General features: G+C 37.9%; 1 protein-coding gene across 3 annotated transcripts in view; it reads left to right on the top strand.

Annotated features, from left to right (window-relative positions):
- nt5c2b (5'-nucleotidase, cytosolic IIb) overlaps window positions 1-24679 on the top strand; it is a 36146-nt gene extending 11467 nt beyond the window's left edge. Inside the window, exons 4-19 of one of the 3 annotated variants that reach the window (XM_067441437.1) lie at window positions 1663-1780; window positions 1899-1994; window positions 2089-2180; window positions 7928-7985; window positions 8486-8536; window positions 8631-8724; window positions 9757-9810; window positions 9911-9994; window positions 11491-11532; window positions 11628-11735; window positions 13653-13719; window positions 14538-14708; window positions 15316-15367; window positions 16347-16407; window positions 19578-19754; window positions 22138-24679. In XM_067441437.1, coding sequence (XP_067297538.1) covers window positions 1663-1780; window positions 1899-1994; window positions 2089-2180; window positions 7928-7985; window positions 8486-8536; window positions 8631-8724; window positions 9757-9810; window positions 9911-9994; window positions 11491-11532; window positions 11628-11735; window positions 13653-13719; window positions 14538-14708; window positions 15316-15367; window positions 16347-16407; window positions 19578-19754; window positions 22138-22374 — 1562 coding nt within the window. In that variant the 3' untranslated portion in view covers window positions 22375-24679. Of the gene's footprint in view, window positions 1-1662; window positions 1781-1898; window positions 1995-2088; window positions 2181-7927; window positions 7986-8485; window positions 8537-8628; window positions 8725-9756; window positions 9811-9910; window positions 9995-11490; window positions 11533-11627; window positions 11736-13652; window positions 13720-14537; window positions 14709-15315; window positions 15368-16346; window positions 16408-19577; window positions 19755-22137 lie in introns of those variants that run through there. The other 2 variants (XM_067441435.1, XM_067441436.1) reach the window with 2 other exon arrangements.
- The last annotated feature ends 2 nt before the right edge of the window (window positions 24680-24681 follow it).

Here is a 24681-nt window from a genome sequence, read left to right on the forward strand (position 1 = left end):
AACAAAGTGTCCAGCTCAGGCTGGGAACCTACAAATATTTTTTTTATCCTGCTTCTGTTACAAATTTGCAGGGACCAATCACAAACCGGCTTATCCACCTCGTGCGCTATTGACGAGTTTAACACGATAATGGTTAGAGAAGCGATGGACCGTTGGTCTGATTGGTTGAAGGACTATCCAATTATGTACAGAGTCATTTGAACTATGCCCGTTGATCCCACCTCTTGTGCAGTGGAAAATACAGAGCAGACTCTCCAGATGTTCAATGTTCAACCTTAAAAGATTGAGCTTGGTCTGGTGATAGCCAGACAACAAATGTCTATGACTGACTATGTGTAGAAAATGTATATATATATATATATATATATATATATATATATATATATATATATATATATATATATATATATATATATATATATATATATATATTATTATTTTTTTGGATGTGTCACACACGATTATGACTGTCTAAGTGGAATTTATGTATGTGTTTGTTTAGAATAGCTATGGAAGAACAATTCAAATAATTGAACAGCTGCATACTGTACAAAGGTGTTCTCAAGTAGCTTAACACAATAAGGCTTCATCTTTAGACATGCACAAACAAAAGCCTATTGTAGAAAAAACAAGCAGGTTGTTCGGGTCAAACATTTCAGTCTTCATTATCAGCGGACCCAGAAGTTCACCCTGAGGCATTTCTCTGCTTCTCATTCCCCACTCTCAAGAGATCATTCTGCCCTTTGACCTGCTGCCTCTTCAACAACAAGTCTAACACATTTCCAACTCTTTCATAACAACATGTAATATGAGTTGAAGTGCCTGTGTACAGTACAGTAACCCCAAGTTTAGCTGAAGCTGTTGTTCTGTACATGTCTGTCTCATTTGAAATTCTTCTTCATTTGGGTGTGAGGATGGAACAACAAATATAGAAATTAGAGTCATGCAAAATGGCTTTTGTTGCTGAAATACCACCCAAATCCCTCTGCACCGGCTTGGGGTCTAATTGGGTATAAAACTTTGAGGGCAAGTGGGTTCGGTTTCATACTGGATTAGATCACAGAGCATACATGGCCCTGCTAAGCCTTTGTAATGTGAATGTTCTGGTACCCTTTGCTTGCTCTGTGAAAGGACAAGGTTGGGGTCGACACATATCGCAGGTGCTGTTCTAAAGAGTGCTTCCAGACAGGATCTTTAAATACAACACTTACGCTGCCATGCATGCATCTATCTGTTTTATTTTTGGTCAGTGGTTATTGAGCTCCCTCTCTTCCTTTAGCTTCGAGGGAATCTACAGAAATTTCACAGTGACAGTGATTGCAAGGCATCATATTAAAAGGCATAGTTCATCATTTACTCGCGTCGTTGAAAAACTGTATGACATTCTTTCTACCGTGGAACACAAAATATAGTTCAGTGTTGTTTTGAACCCCATTGACTATAATTTAATGGGCAAAAACAACAAATATCTTGGTGTATGTTTCACAGGAAAAAGAAAGTTATGCAAGTTTTGAACATAAATAATTTTAGTTTTTTAATGAAATAATCCTTAATGGTACATTAACTATTATAGGACTGTACTGGATGTAACAATTATATAGTAGTCTATTAATTTTATTTATGCTGTCCAATGTGTCTCACTGAATACCTCTCTATCTATAGTATACAAATCACCTGAATATGAATCTTTGGGCTTTGATCTGACTGTGGAGCGTCTCGTCTCCATTGGCTACCCTCAGGAACTGCTTGGTTTTGTTTACGACCCCACTTTCCCTACAAGGTAGTAAACTTTCATTGGCTGAACATATTTGAGAAAGTTATCAGTATCAAGATTATCTTGTGATTTTATAGTTATAGGATAATTATCATGTGTAACCTTTTATTGTACTTTCTTACAGAGGTCTTGTGTTTGACACTATGTATGGCAACCTCCTGAAGGTGGATGCTTACGGAAATATCCTGGTCTGTGTCCATGGCTTTAACTTCCTGCGAGGGTGAGTAATCCCGGCCCGATGGATGGGCCTGGTTATTGATCTCTGATGAAACCCGTGGAGTATGTGCTCAAAATGTTCCTGTGTTCCCTGCCAGCCCTGACATCCGAGAGCTCTATCCAAACAAGTTTATCCAGCGGGATGACACAGAACGCTTCTACATCCTCAACACACTTTTTAACCTTCCAGGTAGGCACTCCATCACTGCCTTGCATTTCCCTGTCACTGGATGCCATTCAGTGGCTTAAAAGTGGCTTTTTAAACTCTTAATACTGTGTGTGCGTGCGTGCGTGTGTGGTGGGGAAATGACAAGGATAGGGTGAAATATGAGGACATTACCCATGTCCCCTCTTTTCAATAAGCTTATAAATCATACATGATGAGTTTTTTTGAAAATGTAAACCTGCAGAATATTTCCTGTGATGGATAGATTTAGGGGCAGGGGCAGTGTAGGCGGACAGAAAATATGGTTTGTACAGTGTAAAAACCATTATGCCTATGAAATGTCCCCACAGTTCACAAAAACATTTGTGTGTGTGTGTGTGTGTGTGCTTGTTTTTGTTTTTGTGACATATCAGGACACAAATTTGACATATAATGACATGGGTATGACATGGGTAATGTCACCCTCTCCTTGTAATACCTATGTCCCCATTTTTCAATATGCTAACAAATCATACAGGATGAGTTTTTTCAAAAACTAAAAATACTGAATGTTTCCTGTGATGGGTAGGTTTTGGGGTAGGAGTATTTAAGGTGTATTTAACTCCTATCAAAATGCAAGCTTGGTTTGCATTTAAGACGCAATTGTAATATATTACTTCCAATTACATTTAAAGCAGGTAATTGATGTGATGGATTAGTATGATACATTTTTTTAAATGTATGTGTAATTGCATACATATGCATTACCAGGGCCTAAAAATAACATTCACCAAGTGCCAAATACAAATGAATATTAACATTGATGGGTAAACTTACCAGTCGGCCAGTCTTTTTTTAAATTCATTTTAAAATGCCTGAGAATGCAATATTCTTTAGCGCGATTATCAAATTGCAAAGACTGCATTGTAATTATATCTGATGCAATGCATGCTTCAGAGTGAAGCGCATCTTTTCACATTAGTGTTTTGAGTGTCTCGTTTTGCAGTAAATGATGCTCCACACTCTCCATTTCCACAAGTGCTGTGAGTTTAAATCGATTATATCATGCATTTAAAAATGCAACATATGCCAAACATATTTAAGCATACAAGTTTGTAAAAAAAAAAAAAAAAACTTTTGTAGACAACTTAAAGGTGCCCTAGAATGAAAAATTGAATTAACCTTGCCATAGTGAAATAATCCAGCACATGGACATCACATACTGTGAGTCTCAAACACCATTGCCTCCTCCTTCATATGTAAATCTCGTGAATAAAAAACACCACAGAAAAACAAGTGATTCTCAACATAACGCCAACCGTGACGCAAGCATTGGGGATCATTTATATGCATGCCCCCAACATTTGCATCCGTCCAAACATTGTCAAGACGCAACTAACTAAGCCGAATCATCAGAACTGCAGGTAAACAAACGACACTTGAGGTTAGCGAAAACGGCATCTCTCATGACACACGTAATGTTCCAGGCTGTGCAGGAGACATGAGGACTTTATACCACAACAATTTAATTCAAAATCGTTTGTTTGTTCGGCCCATTTCAAGGAAGCTTAGCTCAGTGTCTTAAACTGAAGAAAAGGGCAACTATGTTCCTGCAAGCGATTTATCCACTTATTGACTAGCTGTTTAAACATTTTCTGATTAAATTGAAAGTTTCTTAGAGAAACAGCATTGTCTAGATAACGCAAGATGCTAGTACAGTAACAATAGGAAACTCCAAGTACCATACAAAACTAAATAGGGTGTCTAATGACAAAGGCTAATGTTATTTTGTATTACAAAATACAACCGTAGATACGTTGCTTACTGATCTTTTCACTCGATCCTTCTAGCAAAGTCACCTTTTCCACCATATAAGTTAAAACGACATTCGACGAGGCTATGCGTTTTGTAAAAATATAAGTTATATGTTTATATTTTTGAGAACTGAAGTAGGCCTATGATGTTTTTGCATGCTTGTATTTCAGAGTATGTATACATCACAGTCACTGCGTAGCCTACATTGTGACTAACGCTATATAAACATGCAATATCGTTGACGAAAAAAGACAAGTCTAAAATGTAGACCGAATGACACTTTAAGCAGAGAATCTCAAATGGAGATTGCTGAAATGCAGCCTACTTGTTTATTGGTGTTTTTAGATCATCCGCTCGCGTTTAGATAAAACACCGGATAGTATACGTGTTCTTTTCACAGAAAAGCTCTGTTTGGGGGATTTAAATGACTGAAATCTGGCAACCGTACGCACGAACACTCTCTCTCACGCGCGGATGATCTGAAAACACCCATAAACAAGTAGACTGCATTTTATCAATCTACATTTGAGATGTTCTGCATAAAGTGTCATTAAAGGGGTACTTCAGCGCTGGGAAGATGAATCTGTATTTAAACTGGGTCATCAATGCAGTAGAAATGTGAAATTATTTTTGAATTTGGTGTCTTCTAGACTGAGAAAAGACAGAAAATGTATTTTTGTCCCATGGGGATGAAAGACTACAATTCCCAGAATGCTTCGCTGCCCTGTGAGGCCATTCCCAACACCAACAACTTCATTACTGTGACTGAGTTAGAGACACTACAATTAAAAACTGAACGTGTCTGTTCAATATAATGAGTGAGTCACCGCGCGAGTATCACAGCACTGAGCACTAACTGCAGGAGTGATGAGAGCTGAGGTAATCGCGACTACATTCGCGGCATACATTCACAACGCGAGTTCAGTCTGGCACGTTTCAGTTCATGCCTTTGCAAGCTTAACTTTCATAGAAATGAATTTGAGAAGTTAAAAGACTTACATTGCTCACCATAGCTCCGTTTAAATGATCCTGTCTGCAAGCTGAGCTGTCCCTGCCAGCTGAGTGTAATCTCCCATCCCCCAATGCCGGATTCAAAACATGCGGAAATGGCTCCCTCTGCTGGCTGTAGTCTTTAGCCTCTGGGCAAACATTCCTCCTATGATGCAAAAATCGTCATTTTGCATCATAGGAGGAATTTTTCCAGAAATAAAATGCATAAATCTCTCGTCTCAGGGAGATATGAGAGGGGAAAGCACAATAATTTGAATATTCTCCAGGGTTTCTACTGATACAAAGCCATATGCTAATCGCTGAAGTAACCCTTTAAAGTCGGTCTGTGTTCTGTCAGGATGGTCAGGACTCATGAGCCGCTTCGCTGAACTGCTGTGAGCTGTGAGCGGCTGAAATAAGCCAATCAGAGCAGAGCTCAACATTAATATTCGTGACCCTTCCAAATAAGGCAAAAACAGAGCATTACATCCTAGGGACAATTTATAGGGTTGTAAATGGACCTGTAAAACTGTATCTGGACAATGTGTGCCCTTAAATAAGCCACATACCCTCTATGTAGATATCAGAGAATAATTTAACATACTGTTTCAACTCATTCTAAGGCACCTTTAACACTACTGACCTGCAGAACCCAGTGTCTGAGGATTGACTCGCTGTCAATCTTATTAGTTGACGGCAGTCCGATGATGTCACATGGAGTTCCCGAGTGTATAAAAGGCTACCTGCATTACACATTTTTAGCTTTTTGTCTTCACAAAGCCCCTTTGTTCGTATGTGCAAGTGAAGCTAAGAACTGTTCAGAGCGCATTCGACTCTCGAGGGAGTAGGATACACTCATTGCAATGCATTTATGGTAAATCTGTTCTTGCTTGACTCTCTCGCGAGGGATGAGAATCAAGCGTTTGCGCAAAGTGCGTTAGGCCTTCGAGGGAGCTGAATGCATTCATTGTAAACATTATTTGAAGTGGGTAGCTCCACCGTTGCATGACTCTTTCTGGGATGATGAGTCGAGCGTCCGCACCCCGTGGTGCATGGGGATTGTAGATAGTAGAAGTATGAAAAGAGCATGTCCCTTCATTGGGCTTTTCCCGCTAGCTCCATTACTCTGTCAGGAATCCCACTTGAGGAGCAGACTCTTCCGATCTGGTTAAGAGCATTTTATCGGTTTGAGTGGGTGGAGCTTGAGATGGGTGTTCAGCTTTCTCTTTCTTCCTGACTATAAAAAAGCCCTATCTCTGGATTTGGAAGCGCACTCTGTGAATTCTTCCAATCCAAATGAAGGCCAATACAATGTTTTGCCACTGACAGTCTCTGATTGGACAACACATTATGGAAAATATCCTCACAGAGATGCACATTTTGGTTAATCATAAGTTCTTTCTTGTTTAAACACAAACAGTCATTTATCGATATCCTCAAAACCACCAGACTCCATGGACCAATACAGTACTTTTACCCTTGCACACCATCATAAAACAATCTTCATTCAAATTCGACAGAAACAAAATAAAACGCTCCAAAACCATTTCAGTTTGTTCTTCCACTGTTCCAAAAAAACCTCAACTTGGTCGAAATAATTCAGCGGGTAGACATCCAACTCTGTTACTGTTTTTTCAACCAGAAATTACTAAGTGAGGGAAAAGATTGCAATGTTCGCTGGCTTAATTTGCCATTTCATTCCACATTTAAAACAATGTGCAGTATAGCAATTACCTTGCTGAACTTTCAGAAATCCACTGTTCTCCTTTTCCAGTCACCAGTTTGTGTTCTTCTGTCTGTGTGATTTGATGTAAGGTGGTATTGTTGTATTGTTGACTGGTATATTACAGCCAGGTTACAGCAGCACTAAAATATTCCTGCTCAATCAAAATGACCCAGAATGCAATAAATTACGATATTTTACTTTAATGTAAACATGTGGTATCTAACAGTGTAGAGCTGCAAGTGACTCCATATTTTACCTGTCAACTAGTTTGGTTGCCGGATTGTGGTGCTAGTGACTTAGCTGAGTCTAATTCTGTACAGTCTTCACTGATAGCGCTGCTCTTTGTAGCTCTGGGCTGTCTCTCTAGCTGTGGCTCACACTGGTTTGGGCAGGAGTACCCGTGTCAGGAATGGTTGAGCATGGAAGCTTCTGGATTTTTTTTTTGCTTCTGGGCCTATAACACTAGCTTTCTAGGGAGCAAGGCTGTGGTGCCACAGGATGCGTCCTATTTGGTTGCTGACACATTTAAGCCTGACTAAATTATGCTTGGTAACCTTCATTAATCAGCTTGGCGTATTGGGTATTAATGTCCCCATAGTGTCATGATGCAGCGTTGACTTCCCTAGGAAAGGGAATGTCTCTGGTTTTGTATGTATTCCTAGTTTTCTGAGAAGGGAATGAGAATCTGCGTTGCCTTGCTTCAGGCATGTCTGCGTACCTTCCTTTGAATAATGTACATACAGTTTAATGGCTGATCAAAATTATTTATGGCCGCCTTGGCCGGTACATTTTCTCAAGGTTGGCAGGTGTGGCAAAATGTTACCTTTACGCCCACTAACCTTTAAAAGTCAGTCTCAAGCAAGTCTCTTATTCTCAACAAGACTGCATTTATTTGATCAAATATACAATTTTAATGTATTCCTTTTGATGAAACATTTTTAGCCTTACTCCAGTATTTCAGTGTTGAAAAGAGTTGTGCTGCTTAATATTTTATGGAAACTAATAAATTCTTTTTTTCAGGATTCTCTGATGATAGGCATTTCAAAATAATTTATTTTAATTAATTAAAATTATTTGTAACATTATCTCAACTTTGATCAATTTAATGCATTCTTGTTGAAATGAATGAAAGAAATCTTACTGACTTTTAAATGGTAGTTTATATTTTAAATAATAGGCAAAACAAATTGTAAGTTGTTCATGCTTAAATTTGATACCTTTCACACTTGTTTTCTATATCTGTTGCTCTCTCTCCACACAGAAACATACCTCTTAGCCTGTCTGGTTGACTTCTTCTCAAACTGTGACCGATATTCCAGGTAGGCGTTCCAGTGACTATGATTCTATTACTCTGTTGCCTTGGACACTGCATACAACCATACCAGTGATTTGATAATCAGTATCATTTACTGTGGGTGAGGACTATTTGACGCTCTATATCAGTCCACCAGAAAGCACGTTACAACTTGATAAGAAAAAACTTAATACAGCATAAAATGTTACAACTATGCTATAAAGCAGGATGATACAGCAGATTGTTGTCTGTAATTCAACTATGATTTATGATCATGCATGACATAATGTATCATCAGTTTACTATAACTTGCTAATGACTAATCACAGTGCATGTAAACTACGTAAAATAGACAGTTTAAAATTCTAACTTTTAAACCGCATGGACATAACTTTATTCATGCTCTGGGAAAAAAAAAGCAGCCAGACCTCTTTAGTGTAGTTAAAATCTGTTAAAACGTAATAGTCTGTGATTTGTGTTTTGGTATGGATGCATGTCCTCTGAAACACCTGTTGGTCCTTTTAGGGGGAGAGAGCTTTCCTGTTTGGCTCGGACAACCACAAACAAGGGAAGACTGTCCCATTTAAACATGTCTGACTGTCGATAAAATGTGTCATAGCTGGCGCTCGGCCTCTTACTCTGCTGTCCCTTTGTTCTTCTAAACCTTTAGCTGTGAAACAGGCTTTAAGGATGGAGACCTCTTCATGTCCTTCAAGAGCATGTTCCAAGATATCCGAGACGCTGTAGACTGGATACATTTTAAGGTAAAAAAGGTTCTCTGTTTGTCTTTCTTCAAGTTCAATTCTGCTATAAAGCAGCTCTAAAAAGACAAGTCAGTTCAGTGTTAATCCAAAACCCGAGATCTGTTAAATAATTAAATTCATTTATAAGGCATCTGCACAGAAATCAGACATTTTCTAGATCGCTCCATTAGTGGTGAAGGAGTTGGCTGAAGCCCTATTCGGACGGTAATTGTTTCTCATTGGGTCGGTAGGTATTGCCATCATTTAAGTTACAGGGGCTAGTCAGTGATTTTATTGCCGTCTGTTTCCCACCACCCGCGTAAAAATCCCCGGCCGAGTTACCTACTGCTTTTGACAAGCACCCCACGGTCGTGTAATGATGTAATAGCTGTCCGAATACACATCTTGAGTTTTCAAGAATATATCACTTCAAAATTCACTCTTTATATCCTTTTTGACCACTGCAGAGTACCGTACGGTTGCGCTTTGCTGTTATTTGGATGAATTTCTAGACTTGTATTTCTTTAAAATGCTGGCAAGTATTTACAAGAGCAATATATCTCATCACCACTCAAACAAATTAAAATAACGGCTCAATTCAAATGTTTACATGCTTTTATTTATGGCAGCATTTATTCTCATCATACTAAGCATATGACATTTTATTTACAGCATACAATCATGTTAAGGACCACAATCTGAATGCACCAGTTTTAGGTTTCATCCTATGGCTTTATCACTGAGGTGGCCTGCACATTTATTTAGACGGATTTGTGAGAAACAGGCGAAGGACGCAGGATGTCATACGTCACGACCAAACTTTAGCAATTGGTTATGGCAGATCCAATAGTTTTTTTAAATCTTCAACAGAGTTCCCGCCTTCGCAGAAGTAAACACTTGTCAATTGAGAGTGCCCAGACTCTCTGTACAAATGAAATGTATGAGAGTCTGGTAACACCAGGCTAATGATTAATAGTAAATTTGATATAAACATTAGGTTTTTATTGGAAACATAATTTAAGTAATTTCTTGCTCGGTTTCTGATCTACTCAGGGAACATTGAAGGAGAAAACGGTGGAAAACCTGGAGAAGTATGTTGTGAAAGATGTAAGTTTGTCTTTTAATTTTTTTAAGTTACTGATTTGCCTTTTTGTATTAGATTTTGTAAGGGAAGAGTAATTCTAAAAGTTTTTTTCCCCATTTAAAGGCAAAGTTGCCATTGCTGCTGAGCCGCATGACTGAAGTCGCTAAAGTTTTCTTAGCAACCAACAGTGACTACAAATACACAGAAGTGAGTTTACTGATCCAAACACATTCATAAGCTCTGTTTCAGAACCTAGTGAGCTGCATACAAGCACACAAGCACAGACACATATGGCAGCATGCTAACTAAAAGGACAGATTTGAAATGCTTTACATTGGCAGCTTTATGTAAGCTAACAGTTCAATACTCTAATAACATAGCACACACAAATGTTGGGTAAAATCAGTTTTAAAGGATTAGTTCACTTTAAAATGAAAATTAGCCCATGGTTTACTCACCATCAAGTCACCCTGGGTGTAAATGACATTCTTCTTTCTGATTCACACAATTGAGTTATATTAATAAATATCCTGAAGCTTCTAAGCTTTATAATGGCAGTCAAAAAATCAGTTTGAAGGTCAAAAAATCACATCCATTATAAACGTACTCCACACAGCTCTGAGGGGTTTATGATGCAAATCGATGGTGATTTTGTTAGAAAAATATCCATGTTTAAAACTTTATAAAGTAAAATATGTAACTTCCGGCAGACCGCTTTCCTTATTTAACTGATGAAAAAAGCATAACTGCCGCAACACATCACTAGAACGTAGCGTAAGCGTTTTGAACTACAAGAAGCGAAACCCTTTCTGTGTAAGTTTAATACAGAAGGTGCTCTGCCGGAAAATAGATATTTAATTTTATACATTTTAAATATGGATATTTTTCTAACAAAAACGCCATCGATTTGAATCATTAACCCCTCGGAGCTGTGTCGATAAGTTTATGAAGGATGTGCTTTTTTGAGCTAACCGTATTTTTTTATTTATTTTTTAATACCGTTTTACAGAGTTTTTCCATACTGAAAGCCTTTTGGAAAGATTTCATCAGCTGAACAAGTATGTTGTTAAACAATAGTACAAGCCATTGAACACACTGTATTTTAGCCTATATCCACAACCTCGTTTTCATTCCTGTTAATTAAATTTGGCACTGCCACTACCCTCACTAAAGTCTATTATATTTAACTGTTTTTATCTGTAACTTTTAGAATCATCAACACTATTGCTATCAGTATTATTAATTTGTTTTTTTTGTTTTTTATTATAAACGTTTTCGCCTTAGCAATTGGCAGAAATCAATTTTTACTCACAAATGGTAATCTCTCAGCAATATTTGACCAATAAAATATTTTAGAGCTTTACATAATTAGGAAACATTTTTATGCATATCTCCAAAAAAAAATTAATGTCTGTTTTTCCAAGACTGTGAGAACGCTGGTTCAAATGACAATTGTTGAGGGAGCGAATTAAAAATCTTTTCAAACTGCTTTGAACTGTGCCTATGATTCCTTCAAAATTTCTCTGTGTGCAGCTCTTTAGGTTTTGGACCAGAGCAACAGACAGCCAAACATGCGACTGGTTTGTTTCATATTTGGACGCACATACTATCTAGACCTAACCCTGACCCTCATGAAACTATTTGTTTAAGCCATCATCTTCATCTTTTAACCAAGCCAGCTTTTGTTTTGATTTGTTTTACAGAAAATTATGACATACTTGTTTGACTTCCCCCATGGCCCAAAGGTATTGCTTTTTTTTTACCTCTCTTAAAACTTTTCTAAAGAGTTTCCAGCTATACATTGTTGCTCATAGTAATGATTTTTTTGTCGTTGTTGTAGCATGGCACTCCACACCGTCCCTGGCAGTCGTACTTTGACCTCATCCTAGTTGATGCTCGAAAGCCTTTATTTTTTGGAGAGGGAACGGTTCTGAGACAGGTGGATACAGTGAGTATACCGCACCAAAACCCCTACAAAAACAGAAGCCAACTCTCTAAGTCAGCAGGTGTAGTGTTGCACATTCTGGGACATTTTATCCTGCTGAACCCAATCACAAAGAGGGTTAGTCAGCACTGAGTATGGAGCCTTTATACTGAAGTCTGCTGATCACAATATAGCTGAAAGCTGAGCACTGTCCTGTCCTCCTTTTGCAATATTAGGTGGCTAAACAGCACACAGCATAAATAACTGGCTGGCGTGAGCCAATAGGAGCAGTGCAAAATGTAGTTCTTCTTTTGTGGGTGTATTTGCAACATTACCTGCTTTGCATAATTCATTTATTGAGTCAGTCGTTAAAACAACGCAGACAGTGTGTGCACATAAACGGTGCTTTCAGCAGGCACAATTGATTTTTTGTGATTATTTATTTATTTGTGCTGAGAAAATGTAACATTAAAAAGGTAACAGTGATAAAATACAGAGCCCCTAAAGGGACATGCAGGGGGGAAATGAGCTCAAAAGGTTTTGCGAGTGAATGCAAAGTTTTGTGACGAGAATGCAAAACATTTGCGAGAGAACTCACATTACTTATGACTTATGACAAATGACTTCTTATTTACCTCCCATCTTATATTTCTTTTTTTCTCCACCATGTCCCTTTAATAGTGGTTTTCAAATTTTTTGATTCCAAGACCCCAAATCTTTTTAAGAGATGACCAACCAAGATATTTCTGGTACTTCTGATGTAATGGCAAAGCTGCTTGATTTTAAAATTTTGCATGTGTACAGTAACTAATCATGGCAGTATTTTCAAATAAAATAATGATATGTAATTAAAATAGATTAATTCCATAATTCTAGAGATGTTAATAACGGAATGTTCTTTATTGTTTACACTTACCAATGAACTTTTTATTGTAAAAAATGTCATGACATATCATGACATATTTCCAGATTTTCCAAGACTGGGAGAAACCTTTTTCTTAAATTTAAAGTGACAGTTCTTGAGGGAACCAATTAAAATAGTAAATACAATAGCTACGTTCACATGGACACTTTTTGTTCCATTCCGACTGATGAATTCAAACATAGTGTTTACTTGAATGCTGAATAAAGTGATCGCGTTTATGTGCACGTTTATATGTCACAAGCAACAAACCGAATGTGATCTTTTGACATGCGCACACTGCATGAATATACAGAGTTTCCTGCTTTTGGCACATACTAACCATCATCCAGTCATCACTTAATTTCTTTGTTTTAAAAAGCAGACTTAATATTTATCTATTTCGTGTCAAGATTAGTAGACTGTGGTCACATAAAGCTTTGTCCCTTGGTGCTTATATTTATCAAGCAGTAAAAACACACACTTCCAGCACCCAAAATAAGGCGTCTGTGGATGAGAGTCAGAAGCAAGGTCTAATGGGACAGTGCTATCCTGCAGCACTTCACAGGAGATAGTTGGAATAAGAATTATACAATGACAGGACAGTTATTTATTTATTTATTCGACTATTTTCAACAACATCAGCTCATTCCTAAATCATACTGTATGTAATTACTCCATTTCTACATCATTGCACACATTGCGCAGAGCTTTCCAGTTTCTGCTTATGTTTATGTCCTATCGAACAGATTAGAAAAGGGTTAAACCACCCCATACAATTTGAATTGAATTTGGACAATTCATTCCGATTTATGTGGTTCTAGTAGTCTGATTACAAGTGGATTATTAGGGTCCATGCTTAGATTTTTTTATGTTGTTAAAGCTTGTCTGTCTTATTTAAGTCATCTTGGGGCACCCTTTGACGTGTTGAGGCCCCCTAGTGGGCCCCGGCCCTCTGGCTTATCACCTCTGAAGTACATTGAATTAATATTCAGAAAGTTTGGACATCTAAATATTAATCGGTCTGTTCTTTATCCTAGACCACAGGGCGGCTGAAAATAGGAACATACACTGGACCTTTACAACATGGCATTGTTTACTCTGGAGGTACTGGAAATTCTTGAATATAGATGCAAACGACACTCACAGATGTATCTCCTCATTCTATTGATGACTGACATTTAGATCACAAGTCTATTACAGATCAACACTTTCTCACATTATTTTTCACTGCGTGTGTACATTAGATAACTACATTATCTTGCATGATTAATTTTGTTTATTAATGGCATTAAATGGACCTGAGCTAACACAACTAACAATGAACTGGTGGATTTTTTTTAACTTTAACATTTCCAAAGATGTTAACACTTTAGTTTAGGCTCCAATTCTCACTTTTAACTTTTAACAAGTTGCTTTTTAATATGCATATTACTAGGATATTAACAGTTTATTAGTACTTATAAAGCACATATTAATGCCTTATTCTGTATGACCTTATTCTACACCCCTAATCCTACCCAATTACCTAAACGTAACAACCTTACTAACTATTAATAAGCAGTAATTAGGAGTTTATTGAGGAAAAATTCATAGTTAATAGTTAGTTATTAGTGCATATTGTACCCTAATCTAAAGTGTGCCCACAAAGATTTATAAATACTGTACAAATATATTGCTCATTGTTAATTAAGGCACATTGTACACAATATGATCTTGGTAAGTGTTATCTTTATCCTGATTCACTAAAGGTGAGACCTGTAAGAGAGCATTGATTGGCTGAGGTGTTTATGGCTGATTATTTATGCTATGACAAACATCTCATTTCATTGAGAACAAAGAGCAAAGTCAAAAATTCACACCAAAACAGCCAATCTCATGTTCAACACTCTATTTTAAAAATGTATGTTGTCATCTTTGCCCAGGTTCCTCTGACACTGTGTGTGATTTGCTCGGAGCAAAAGGGAAGGATATTGTGTACATTGGAGATCATATTTTTGGAGATATACTTAAGTCCAAGAAGCGACAGGGTTGGCGGACATTCCTGGTGATTCCTGAATTGGCCCAGGAGCTGCATGTGTGGACAGACAAAAGCTGTAAGAATTGCCATATTTCAGTAAAATAAGCCTTTGACCTGTTTCGCACAGAATGTATTTTAAGCATTGTTGGCATAAGCACATTGGTGATATATAGCTGCAAGTAGAGTTTTGGTGCTGATCTCTGCAGAAAATATGGTGAATATCTTCAGTAAACCTATTTAACAATTTGATTTTTTTGCAATATAGGCTTTTATAGCAATGTATAGTTATATTTTGGGGTTCCAAAATGTAATCCCTCTTAGCATATACATTTGATTTGTTTATTATGCATTATGTAATTATCATCAATGGCCTACTTCCGGTAACTATTTTATATATCATGACCATTACAACAGGAATTACTTGGTGTCGTAACCTAAAAGCTACTTTATCTTCAGTATTGAGCAGCAGTTCTGTTACAAAGCAAAAACTTTGCTTTGTCATTGTGAAAAGCAAAACATAAGCATTTACGCTGATCAGACCTTCTTGTGAGAAACTCAATAAAGAATAGGATGCTCACAAAGAGAAAGAGGAAAAAGAGAGTGAGAGAAGATGTTAAGACTTGAATGGCTCAGGAGGAGATGTGAAAGGCAATCATGACAGTGTTCTGTCCTCCCATTCACAGCTCTGTTCGAGGAACTGCAGGGACTGGACATTTTCTTGGCAGAACTATACAAGTGAGTCAAGCTGCCTCAGCAACTCTCTCTCTCTCTCTCTCTCTCTCTCTCTCTCTCTCTCTCTCTCTCTCTCTCTCTCTCTCTCTCTCTCTCTCTCTCTCTCTCTCTCTCTCTCTCTCTCTCTTTTTCTGTCTCTCTCGTGTATGTGTGTGTGTGGTTCAGGTAAACTCTATGTTATGGCAATTTTTTTTTCCCCCACAAAGACAAAATCATTGTCCTTGTGGGGACATTTTTGGTCCCCTTGAGGAAAACTACATCAAAAACAACACTCAGTATGATTTAGAAGCACAGTTTACAGTATAAAAACCATTAAGCCTATGGAAGGTGCTCATAATGATAGGAATACCAGTGTGGGTGCATGTGATTTAGTGATTATATATGTCTAAGGGATGTGCAAAATTCTGAATTTAAAATGGGCACCCTTTTATTTAATGAGGTGAAATTTGAATTGAATCCAACAGGATGACAATCAGAGGAATTACATTAGCCCAACAAAATAAAAAAAACAGCCATTAACAGTGATCTTAACTGTGCTGTTCTGCATCGAAAAAACTATTTAATTTGTTCACCCCATTTTCAGATTTACCTTAATTGTTACATTCCTACTTGTAGAAAGGGCTTTTAGTTACAAATTACAAACACTGAATCTGATTTGTACCACTTCACCAGTAAAGTTAAGTTTAGAAATTATCTCATATTTCTGCTTAATAATTCCTCTTTTGTTCAATTTTATTAACACTAAATAAAATAAACAATACAGTTTGATGTAACTGTTGTAAATGTAAATGTAATGTTGATAACAAGTATAACCGATTCTAACATTTGGGTTGACATTAATTATACACCATAATCTCTCTCACTATCCTTATACAACCTTATAGGGTCATAGGGCTGGATCATATCCCAGTTTCTTTGGCCAAAAGCAGAGAAAAGCACTCTGGCTCTACTTTTCTCTCGATCACATTCTTTCTTTCCATAGACATTTGGACAGTAGCAGCAATGAGAGGCCAGATATCAGTGCCATCCAGAGAAGAATGAAGGTACACACAGACACACACTAGATCACACACGCACGTTGCACATATTTCAATTATGATCTTGTTTTAATAGATTTGAAATCGCTGAAATTTCATCTTCAGTTTACAGTATGTATCTATCGTTCTCAATTTATATGAAGTCTTCAACTACTATGTACTAACATTTAAATCACTCATTTGATAAAATGCCCTTATTGTGTACATACATGTTTTTACACTGTACTAATTTTTTAAATATTGTAATGTTACACCTGCATTAACTAGCCAACAGGGCGGTTCCCCGAGAATTAAATGTTCCCCTAGGGCCATTTTTCTGGTAGCATTCGTCAGTAGGAACTCTGTAAGCCACACCTGTTGTTGTGACTTTTATTTTGATGGCGTGGCGGACATTTATTTTGACGGCACATTTATTCACAACACCAGAGTCTAATGGTGCGCTCAAGTCTTCTTGGGACGTTCGTATTTACAAACCCTGTGTTTGGGCACTGATCAGGACATAAGTCAATGGGCTGACTCCCTGATCAGTGCCCTGACAACTGAACTAGGGAGCTGATTGAGACGCACCCAAAGTCACTTTCGTCTGAGTAAGATGGCAGAGTACTTTCTCTTTATTAATTACACAAAAACACAGCTAGGTTATTAAAATCTACTTTCAGAAAATGAAGAACAAGGAATGTGCATGTGAATTTTTATGTTTTTAATTTATTTATGAAGCTACTGTGAACTTTATAGTATTATTTTGTTATATTATAATGCTATCATAATTATCATGTGCTATCGCTGTAAATAGAAAAGCCTGACAATATCACTGCTAAATACTTTTAAGTATTGTGGTATTCCGCCATGTCTCTCACTGACACACCACCAACTCGTAAATATCAGGGCCATATATATATATATATTTAATATGCCCTTACATTTTTCACTCTTTGTTATATTGCAGCCATTTGCTAAAATCATTTAAGTTCATTTTTTCTCATTAATGTACACACAGCACACCATATTGACAGAAAAACACAGAATTATTGACATTTTGCATATTTATTAAAAAAGAACTTGGCCCTAAGTATTCAGACCCTTTTCTCAGTATTTCGTAGAAGCACCCTTTTGATCTATTACAGCCATGAGTGTTTTTGGGTAAGATGCAGCAAGTTTTTCACACCTGGATTTTCTGCCATTCCTCCTCACAGAACCTCTCCAGTTCTGTCAGGTTGGATGGTAAATGTTGGTGGACAGCCATTTTCAGGTCTCTCCAGAGATGCTCAATTGGGTTTGAGTCAGGGTTCTGGCTGGGCCATTCAAGAACAGTCGGGGAGTTGTTGTGAAACCACTTCTTTGTTATTTTAGTTGTGTGCTTAGGGTCCTTGTCTTGTTGGAAGGCGATCCATGGGCCCAGTCTGAGGTCTTGAGCACTCTGGAGAAGGTTTTCGTCCAAGATATCCCTGTACTTGGTCGCATTCATCTTTCCCTCGATTGCAACCAGTTGTCTTGTCCCTACAGTTGAAAAACACCCCCACAGCATGATGCTACCACCACCATGCTTCACTGTTGGGATTGTATTGGACAGGTGATGAGCAGTGCCTGGCTTCCGTCGGGTGGAGGGCTGCATTGATGGTTAACTTTCTACAACTTTCTCCCATATCCTGACTGCATCTCTGGAGCTCAGCCACAGTGGTCTTTGGGTTCTTCTTTACCTCTCCCTCCAAGGCTCTTCTCCCCCGATAGCTCAGTTTGCCCGGATTGTGCTCTTAGGAACCTTAAGTGCAGCAGAATTGTTTTGTAACCATGGCCAGATCTGTGCCTTGCCACAATTCTGTCTCTGAGCTCTTCAGGCAGTTCCTTTGACCTCATTTGCTCTGACATGCATTGTGAGCTGTAAGGTCTTATATTGACAGGTGTGTGGCTTTCCTAATCAAGTCAAGTCAATCAATATAATCAAACAGAGCTGGACTCAAATGAAGGTGTAGAACTATTTGAACGATGATCAGAAGAAATGGACCGCACATGAGTTAAATATATCACAGCACAGGGTCTGTCACAGCACAGGGTCTGAATACTTAGGACCATGTGATATTTCAATTCTTTTTTAACAAATCTGCAAAAATGTCAACAATTCTGTGTTTTTCTGTTAATATGGGGTGCTGTGTGTACATTAATGAGAAGAAAAAAATATGGCTTCAATATAACAGAGTGAAAAATGTAAGGGGGTCTGAATACTTTCCGTACCCACTGTATATATTTTTATGTAAGTACATGGTAGTTAAAGACACCTTGAGCTAGATTTACTAACAGCTTGCACCAGCAAACACCCTCTTTTGCCATTAGAAAACTGCTGTCATGTTTTACTAAAGACAAGCAGTAAAAAAATGGCACTTGACATTGCGTGGACACACAAAGAATCATGCAAGGTGATTTACTTAGGTTTGCTAGATATTATGCATTGTTTACCGCCCAGACGCTACTTTGCACTGCTCTTTAGTAGATTGTGTTGTTCATTATGGAAATTATCTGGATTATGAATTTATGTGTCATCAGTAAATCACTTGCTTACTAATCCTATCTGCGCTTTTGTAGAATTGCGCTCATATGCTAATTTGCCCTGTTTAGTAGATCTGGCCCCTAATATAAAGTGTGACTTGTCTATCTATACCAGGGGTGTCAAACTCCTGACCTGAGATTCTGGAGGGCTACAGCCCTGGAGATTTTAGTTCCAAACCTGCTTCAACAGACAAACCTGTGGTTTGCAAATAAGCCTGAAGGACTTGATTAACTGGATCAGGTGCGTTTAATAAAGGTTGAAGCAAAACTCTGCAGGGCTGTGGCCCTCCAGGATCAACCCTGAGTTTAACAACCCTGATATATACCCACATAAACATAGGCCGTAGTTATTGATGCAAACACAATTTCGATAAAAAGTACTGCCCTAAGAACTTTAAAAGAGTTTAGAAATATTATTGATTATTTATTTTCATGAAGACTCGTTCTTCAGTTTGCATAAACAAACATGAAATGTGTTTCTGTGAAATATGCTTGTAATGGCAGATTTGAAGTCTTCTAAGTTTAATTATTGCCCATGGTAATCAACAGCCCATAAATATTTGGATGGAATTAATTAGATGTTATACATTACAATGTTGATTCATTGATTCTCTCTGTGCGTCTTGGCTCATCAGAGAGTGACTCATGACATGGACATGTGCTACGGGATGATGGGAAGCCTGTTCCGCAGTGGCTCTCGGCAGACTCTGTTTGCTTCTCAGGTGATGCGTTATGCTGATCTGTATGCTGCCTCTTTCATCAACCTGCTCTACTACCCCTTCAGCTACCTGTTCAGAGCCGCCCATGTACTGGTGAGAACACATTCTTATAAACGCACTCACACCCGTAAACACATTTACACCCATAAACATAGGCTTGGATTAGTGATACAAATACCAAATAGCTGATTTAATTCCTATGCCCCAGACAGACTATAATAATATCATTATTTAAGTTAAATGTTAATATCAATACACACAAAAATATAATGTTAATTAATGGCAACACTTAAAGCTGCAGTAGGGAGTTTTTTGAAAATGTTGACTTAGTCTGAAAATTTGAACAAGCACAGCTCACAGGTCACTCCCCCTTGCTCTCTGCTGCGCTACAGCCCTCCCTCCACAGCTCCTCCCTCATCACAACGGAGCTTGCCGTGAACGTGCAGGCTAGTAAGCAAACAGTTATGGCACATTCACTGGTACGGACAAAACATCAACAATATGATATACATTGACTATGGCCTGCCCATACTTTGACTACAACTTGGTCCTCAAAACAATACATTTTTCAATACATGTAATGTAACTATATGACGTTGCGCTATTTCTATAAGTAATAAATAGCTAGTAAGATAATATAACGGTAACTAACGTTAGAGTATGCAAGTAATTATTCTATCGATATGTAATGCTAAATAAGGTTTGCTAGTACATTATTTCAGCAACATGTCAAGCAGAAATGTGGCTAACTCTGCATCGGTTTTTAATCCTTTCATTAACGTTAGCTCCCTCCACCTCGGAAAAGCCGCTCCGATATTTTCCCTTGTTTTATTTCGGGCTCTCTAATTCTTTCTTTTTGTCTTTTGTATCATCGTCAACTGTCTTTTTCTATTTATCCGTCTTTATTTTATAAGCAGGTGCCACTCGAGGAATTGGCAGTTTGGATTGTTTGTCCGCCATAAGCAAAGCTGCGGTACACCGGTAGTCTTGAATTTGAACGCCTTACTGTACGTGCTGTGCATGAGAGCACATGAGAGGGGTGTGATCAGCGAGCAAACATATTTGATTGACATTGCTAAGATACTCCTCCTGGCTCTGATTGGTTGTTTCTTACCGGGAGCGGTGTATTTCTGCAAATGGCAATAGGCGCGCACACTGGGAGGAGCCAGAGCAGCTTGGTTTTTTTTAGATTATCTTTCTCATAATCTACTGTCAGGACATAATGACAGGTTTAACAAATATGTAAAAAATTTTTTTTACAAAAGTTACCTACTGCAGATTTAAGTTTAGGGTCCAATTCTCACTGTTAACTAGTTGCTTATAATATGCATATTACTAGGATATTAACAGTTTATTAGTTTTTATAAAGCAAATATTAATGCATTTATTCTGCACTGATTTATTCTACATCCCTTAATCCTACCCTATACCTAAATTTAACAACAACCTTACTTATTAATAAACTGCAAATAGGTTTATTGAGGTAAAAGTCATAGTTAATAGTTAGTTAATAGTGAGAATTAGACCCTAGACTAAAGTGTATTTCACTCATCAAGGATGCATTAAATTGATCAACAGTTACAACAGAGACTGCTCTTTTGATCTTCGAAGAATTCTGAAAAAAAAGAAGCATAACGGCAGTGGCTCAGTGGTTCATGTAGGTTGTCTACAAACCGAAAGGTTGGTGGTTCAATCCCCGGTTCCACCTGACCAAGTGTCGAAGTGTCCATGAGCAAGACACCTAACCCCAGCTGCTCTTGACGAGCTGGCGCCTTACGTGGCTGACATCGCCGTCGGTGTATGAACGGGTGAATGTGAGGCAAAATGTAAAGCGCTTTGGATGGCCATAGGGTCTGTTAAAAGCGCTATATAAATGCAGTCCATTTACCATTTAACTGTTTCCACAAAAAATATAAGCAGCACAATTGTTTTGAGCATTGATTATATTAATAATCATTTCTTGAGCATCAAATAGGCATATTAGAATGATTTCCGAAGGATCGTGTGACATTAAAGACTAGATTAATGATGCTAAAAAATCTGCTTTACCATCACATGAATAAATTATTAATATTTAAATAGAAATTTAAATAGATTTTGACTGTATTTTTGATCAAATTAATGCAGGCTTGGTAACCAAAAGAAGCTTTCAAAAATGTATTTCTAAAAATCTTACCAGCGGAAAGAACAGTAGTTTAAAAGGTACTAGGCGTAAACACAAGTTCCAGATAAAGTTGGGTGGTGGCTGCTGTACTAAGAATAGTAAAGCCTGGAATGGAAAAACTAATATTGTTACATTTTTCTAATTCGAGTACCAACTGGTGCAGAAATGCCAGCTCTGTCTACACAAACACTTCCTCTTAAATCTACCAACACTCCCACATTTCTCTCTCCTGTGCCCAGTGACCTATTTAATGTACCTGTTAAACATGTTTTTTTTTTTTTTTAAACTGTTGCCGTGTCCTTTCTTACCCAGATGCCCCATGAGTCCACAGTGGAGCATGCCCACGTAGACACAGAGACCGAGTCTCCTCTGGCCACACGCAACCGCCACTGCGTGGACTGCAAGGACATCGACTGCAAAAGAAACCAGCTAACACGCTCTATTAGCGAAATCAAACCGCCCCACCTGTTCGCTCAGCCGCCACAGGAAATCACACACTGCCACGATGAAGATGACGATGAAGAGGAGGAGGAAGAGGAGGAAGAGTAGATGTTTTTGGCCTGTTCTAGGGTAAAGATTCATAGGACGATGGTGATAGTGATGATGATAATGATGATGATGATGATGTCGAGTGAGGTAGAAAAGGAGGCGTGGATGTGTGAAGTAGAATATAATTGCCAAACCAAGCTCAAAAAGCTGATGTTCATAGTAGCAGAGTTCAGTTTACCCTCCTGTAAAGATGACTAAAAAGAATGAACGAAAGTTTGCTCAAAAGAACGTTGGATGCTATCTGGACTCGTTTATCAGCCACTAAATAAGCACATGGGATAAACATCCAATGGAAACACAGCGGAAGGACACTCACGGGTTTACATGAGACGGACATGTATGTATCATACATGTAGCATGTTGGCTAAATCTTGCATTAACTTACATTCAAAGACTTGTTAGGACCAGTGTTAAAGTCAGTTATTGGATCCTTACAGAACTTTAGTTTATAGCTTGTTATAGTTATATTTTGCTGTTAGTGTTTATCAGTTTAGACACAACTTTTGAGTAGCCAGTCCATCCAGTCAGATTACCTCTGGCAAAAGCTCCGTATCCAATATTTGTCCCTTTGAAACGTGTGTGTGTGTGTGTGTGTGTGTGTGTGTGTGTGTGTTGGCAGAGTGTGTGTGTTGAAGTTCTGCATGTGTTGGGAATCTGAATGAAGCACAAAAAAAGCCGAAGCATGGTTCATTGTGACGTGCGTGAGGAAACGCGGCCAACACAAGAATCCAGTTACTTGGCAACAGCATGTAGCCGTTTTTTTTTTTTTTTTTTTTTAGAGGTTTGTTGTTAACCTCTTGTTTTTCATCTTTTTTTCATGCAGACATTTTGGCAAGAGCTAGTGCTCCAGAGTAGCGAACAGATGCCTCTTATTAGGCTTCACATAGGCCAAACGCACACTGACACATCATTTCAGTACCTGCTCGATGATGTCACGTTAAACAATGACATACTGTATTTTTTATGCTCCTATATAAGCTAAACAGAACGGTCTAGTTTTATCTTAGTTGTTACGTGCCATTGATATCTGCCTGAGAGAAGACAAACTATTCAAACATACAATAAGTGACCTTGATATGCAAAAACAATGTAAAAATCTGTTGTATGCGTGAGGAGCTTGTCAAAATGCATCGGCCATTGAAAGAATAGGAAAATGAAGTTAACAGCTAGGCATTCTGAAACTGATAAAGAGAGTGCAGTTGCTCCGGCGACTGTTTCTATGGAAATTAATGTAGTCCTGGCTAATGTGTGAACTCATGTGGACCAAACCAGTGTAGAGAAATTGTGTCTAATTTAGCTTTAAGGGTTTTAGACACTTGTAGGTGTCCCACAGTAGTTTAAAAAAAAAGGTCGTTCTTGAGTGTTACGACTGTTTAGGGAGGAAGCGGTTTTAGCTCTGGGAAGTGTCCCAAGTGCATGAAACAGGTAGATTAGGATGGTCAGTGTGACTTTTATATGCATTATTACTATTAAGATAATAGTATGTAGGATCTGATTGAATGAAGCTACTCAATCCATAGTGCAACATGTATAACTCGTATGCATATTGTAACTGTTTGTTCTTTTTATTTCCGAGAATGTCGTTTTTCATGGGTCTGACTGTCAGTTTTCAAAAGGGAAGACCAAGTAGGTCTTATTGTACAACGGTTTGTGGTTAGGCACAAAAAAAATATTTTTTTAGGTTTTCAAACGTCTGTTTCAAGCAACTAGTTGAAGAAGTTTAAATATATTTTTAAATGTACGATGCATATTTTATCTGTGTTATAGTTTTAAAACAACTGGACATCCTAAAATGGGGCAGCTCTTTCAATAATATACCTTGTTCTTGGTCCAGGCTTTAGAGAGCGCAGTATAGAGAAAGTGTCTGTCCTGGTAAAAGAAACGATCCAGCATTTCTTTCCTCTGTTTTCATTAGCTTTTTATACAAACTCAGTATTGTATGTAAAATGGCTGGCTCCCTGGACATGGATTAAATCTAGTCCTGGGCTAATTTGCACTGGTGTTGGCAGTTGTCCTTTTTAGTTGTCTATGCAAGGGAAACTGGCTTAGATTATATTTAAAAATAATAATATAATAGAGGCATTGAGTTTAAACAGTATTCATCCAATTATCCCAGTAGTCATTATCCTAGATACCTCCTTAATGGGTGAAGATCTCATCTGTTTAGAGTCATATAGATATCTGTTTCAACCAGTGTTTTCATATTATATTTTGGCATAGTTTACAGCGTGTTGAACATGCCAATAACTTACTAATATACTGAGTTTTGCTCCTTTCTATTTTTTACCTTTTTCCTAATTTCCTAAT

Source organism: Pseudorasbora parva, chromosome 4 (assembly GCF_024679245.1).
Source record: "Pseudorasbora parva isolate DD20220531a chromosome 4, ASM2467924v1, whole genome shotgun sequence".
NCBI lineage: Eukaryota > Metazoa > Chordata > Actinopteri > Cypriniformes > Gobionidae > Pseudorasbora > Pseudorasbora parva.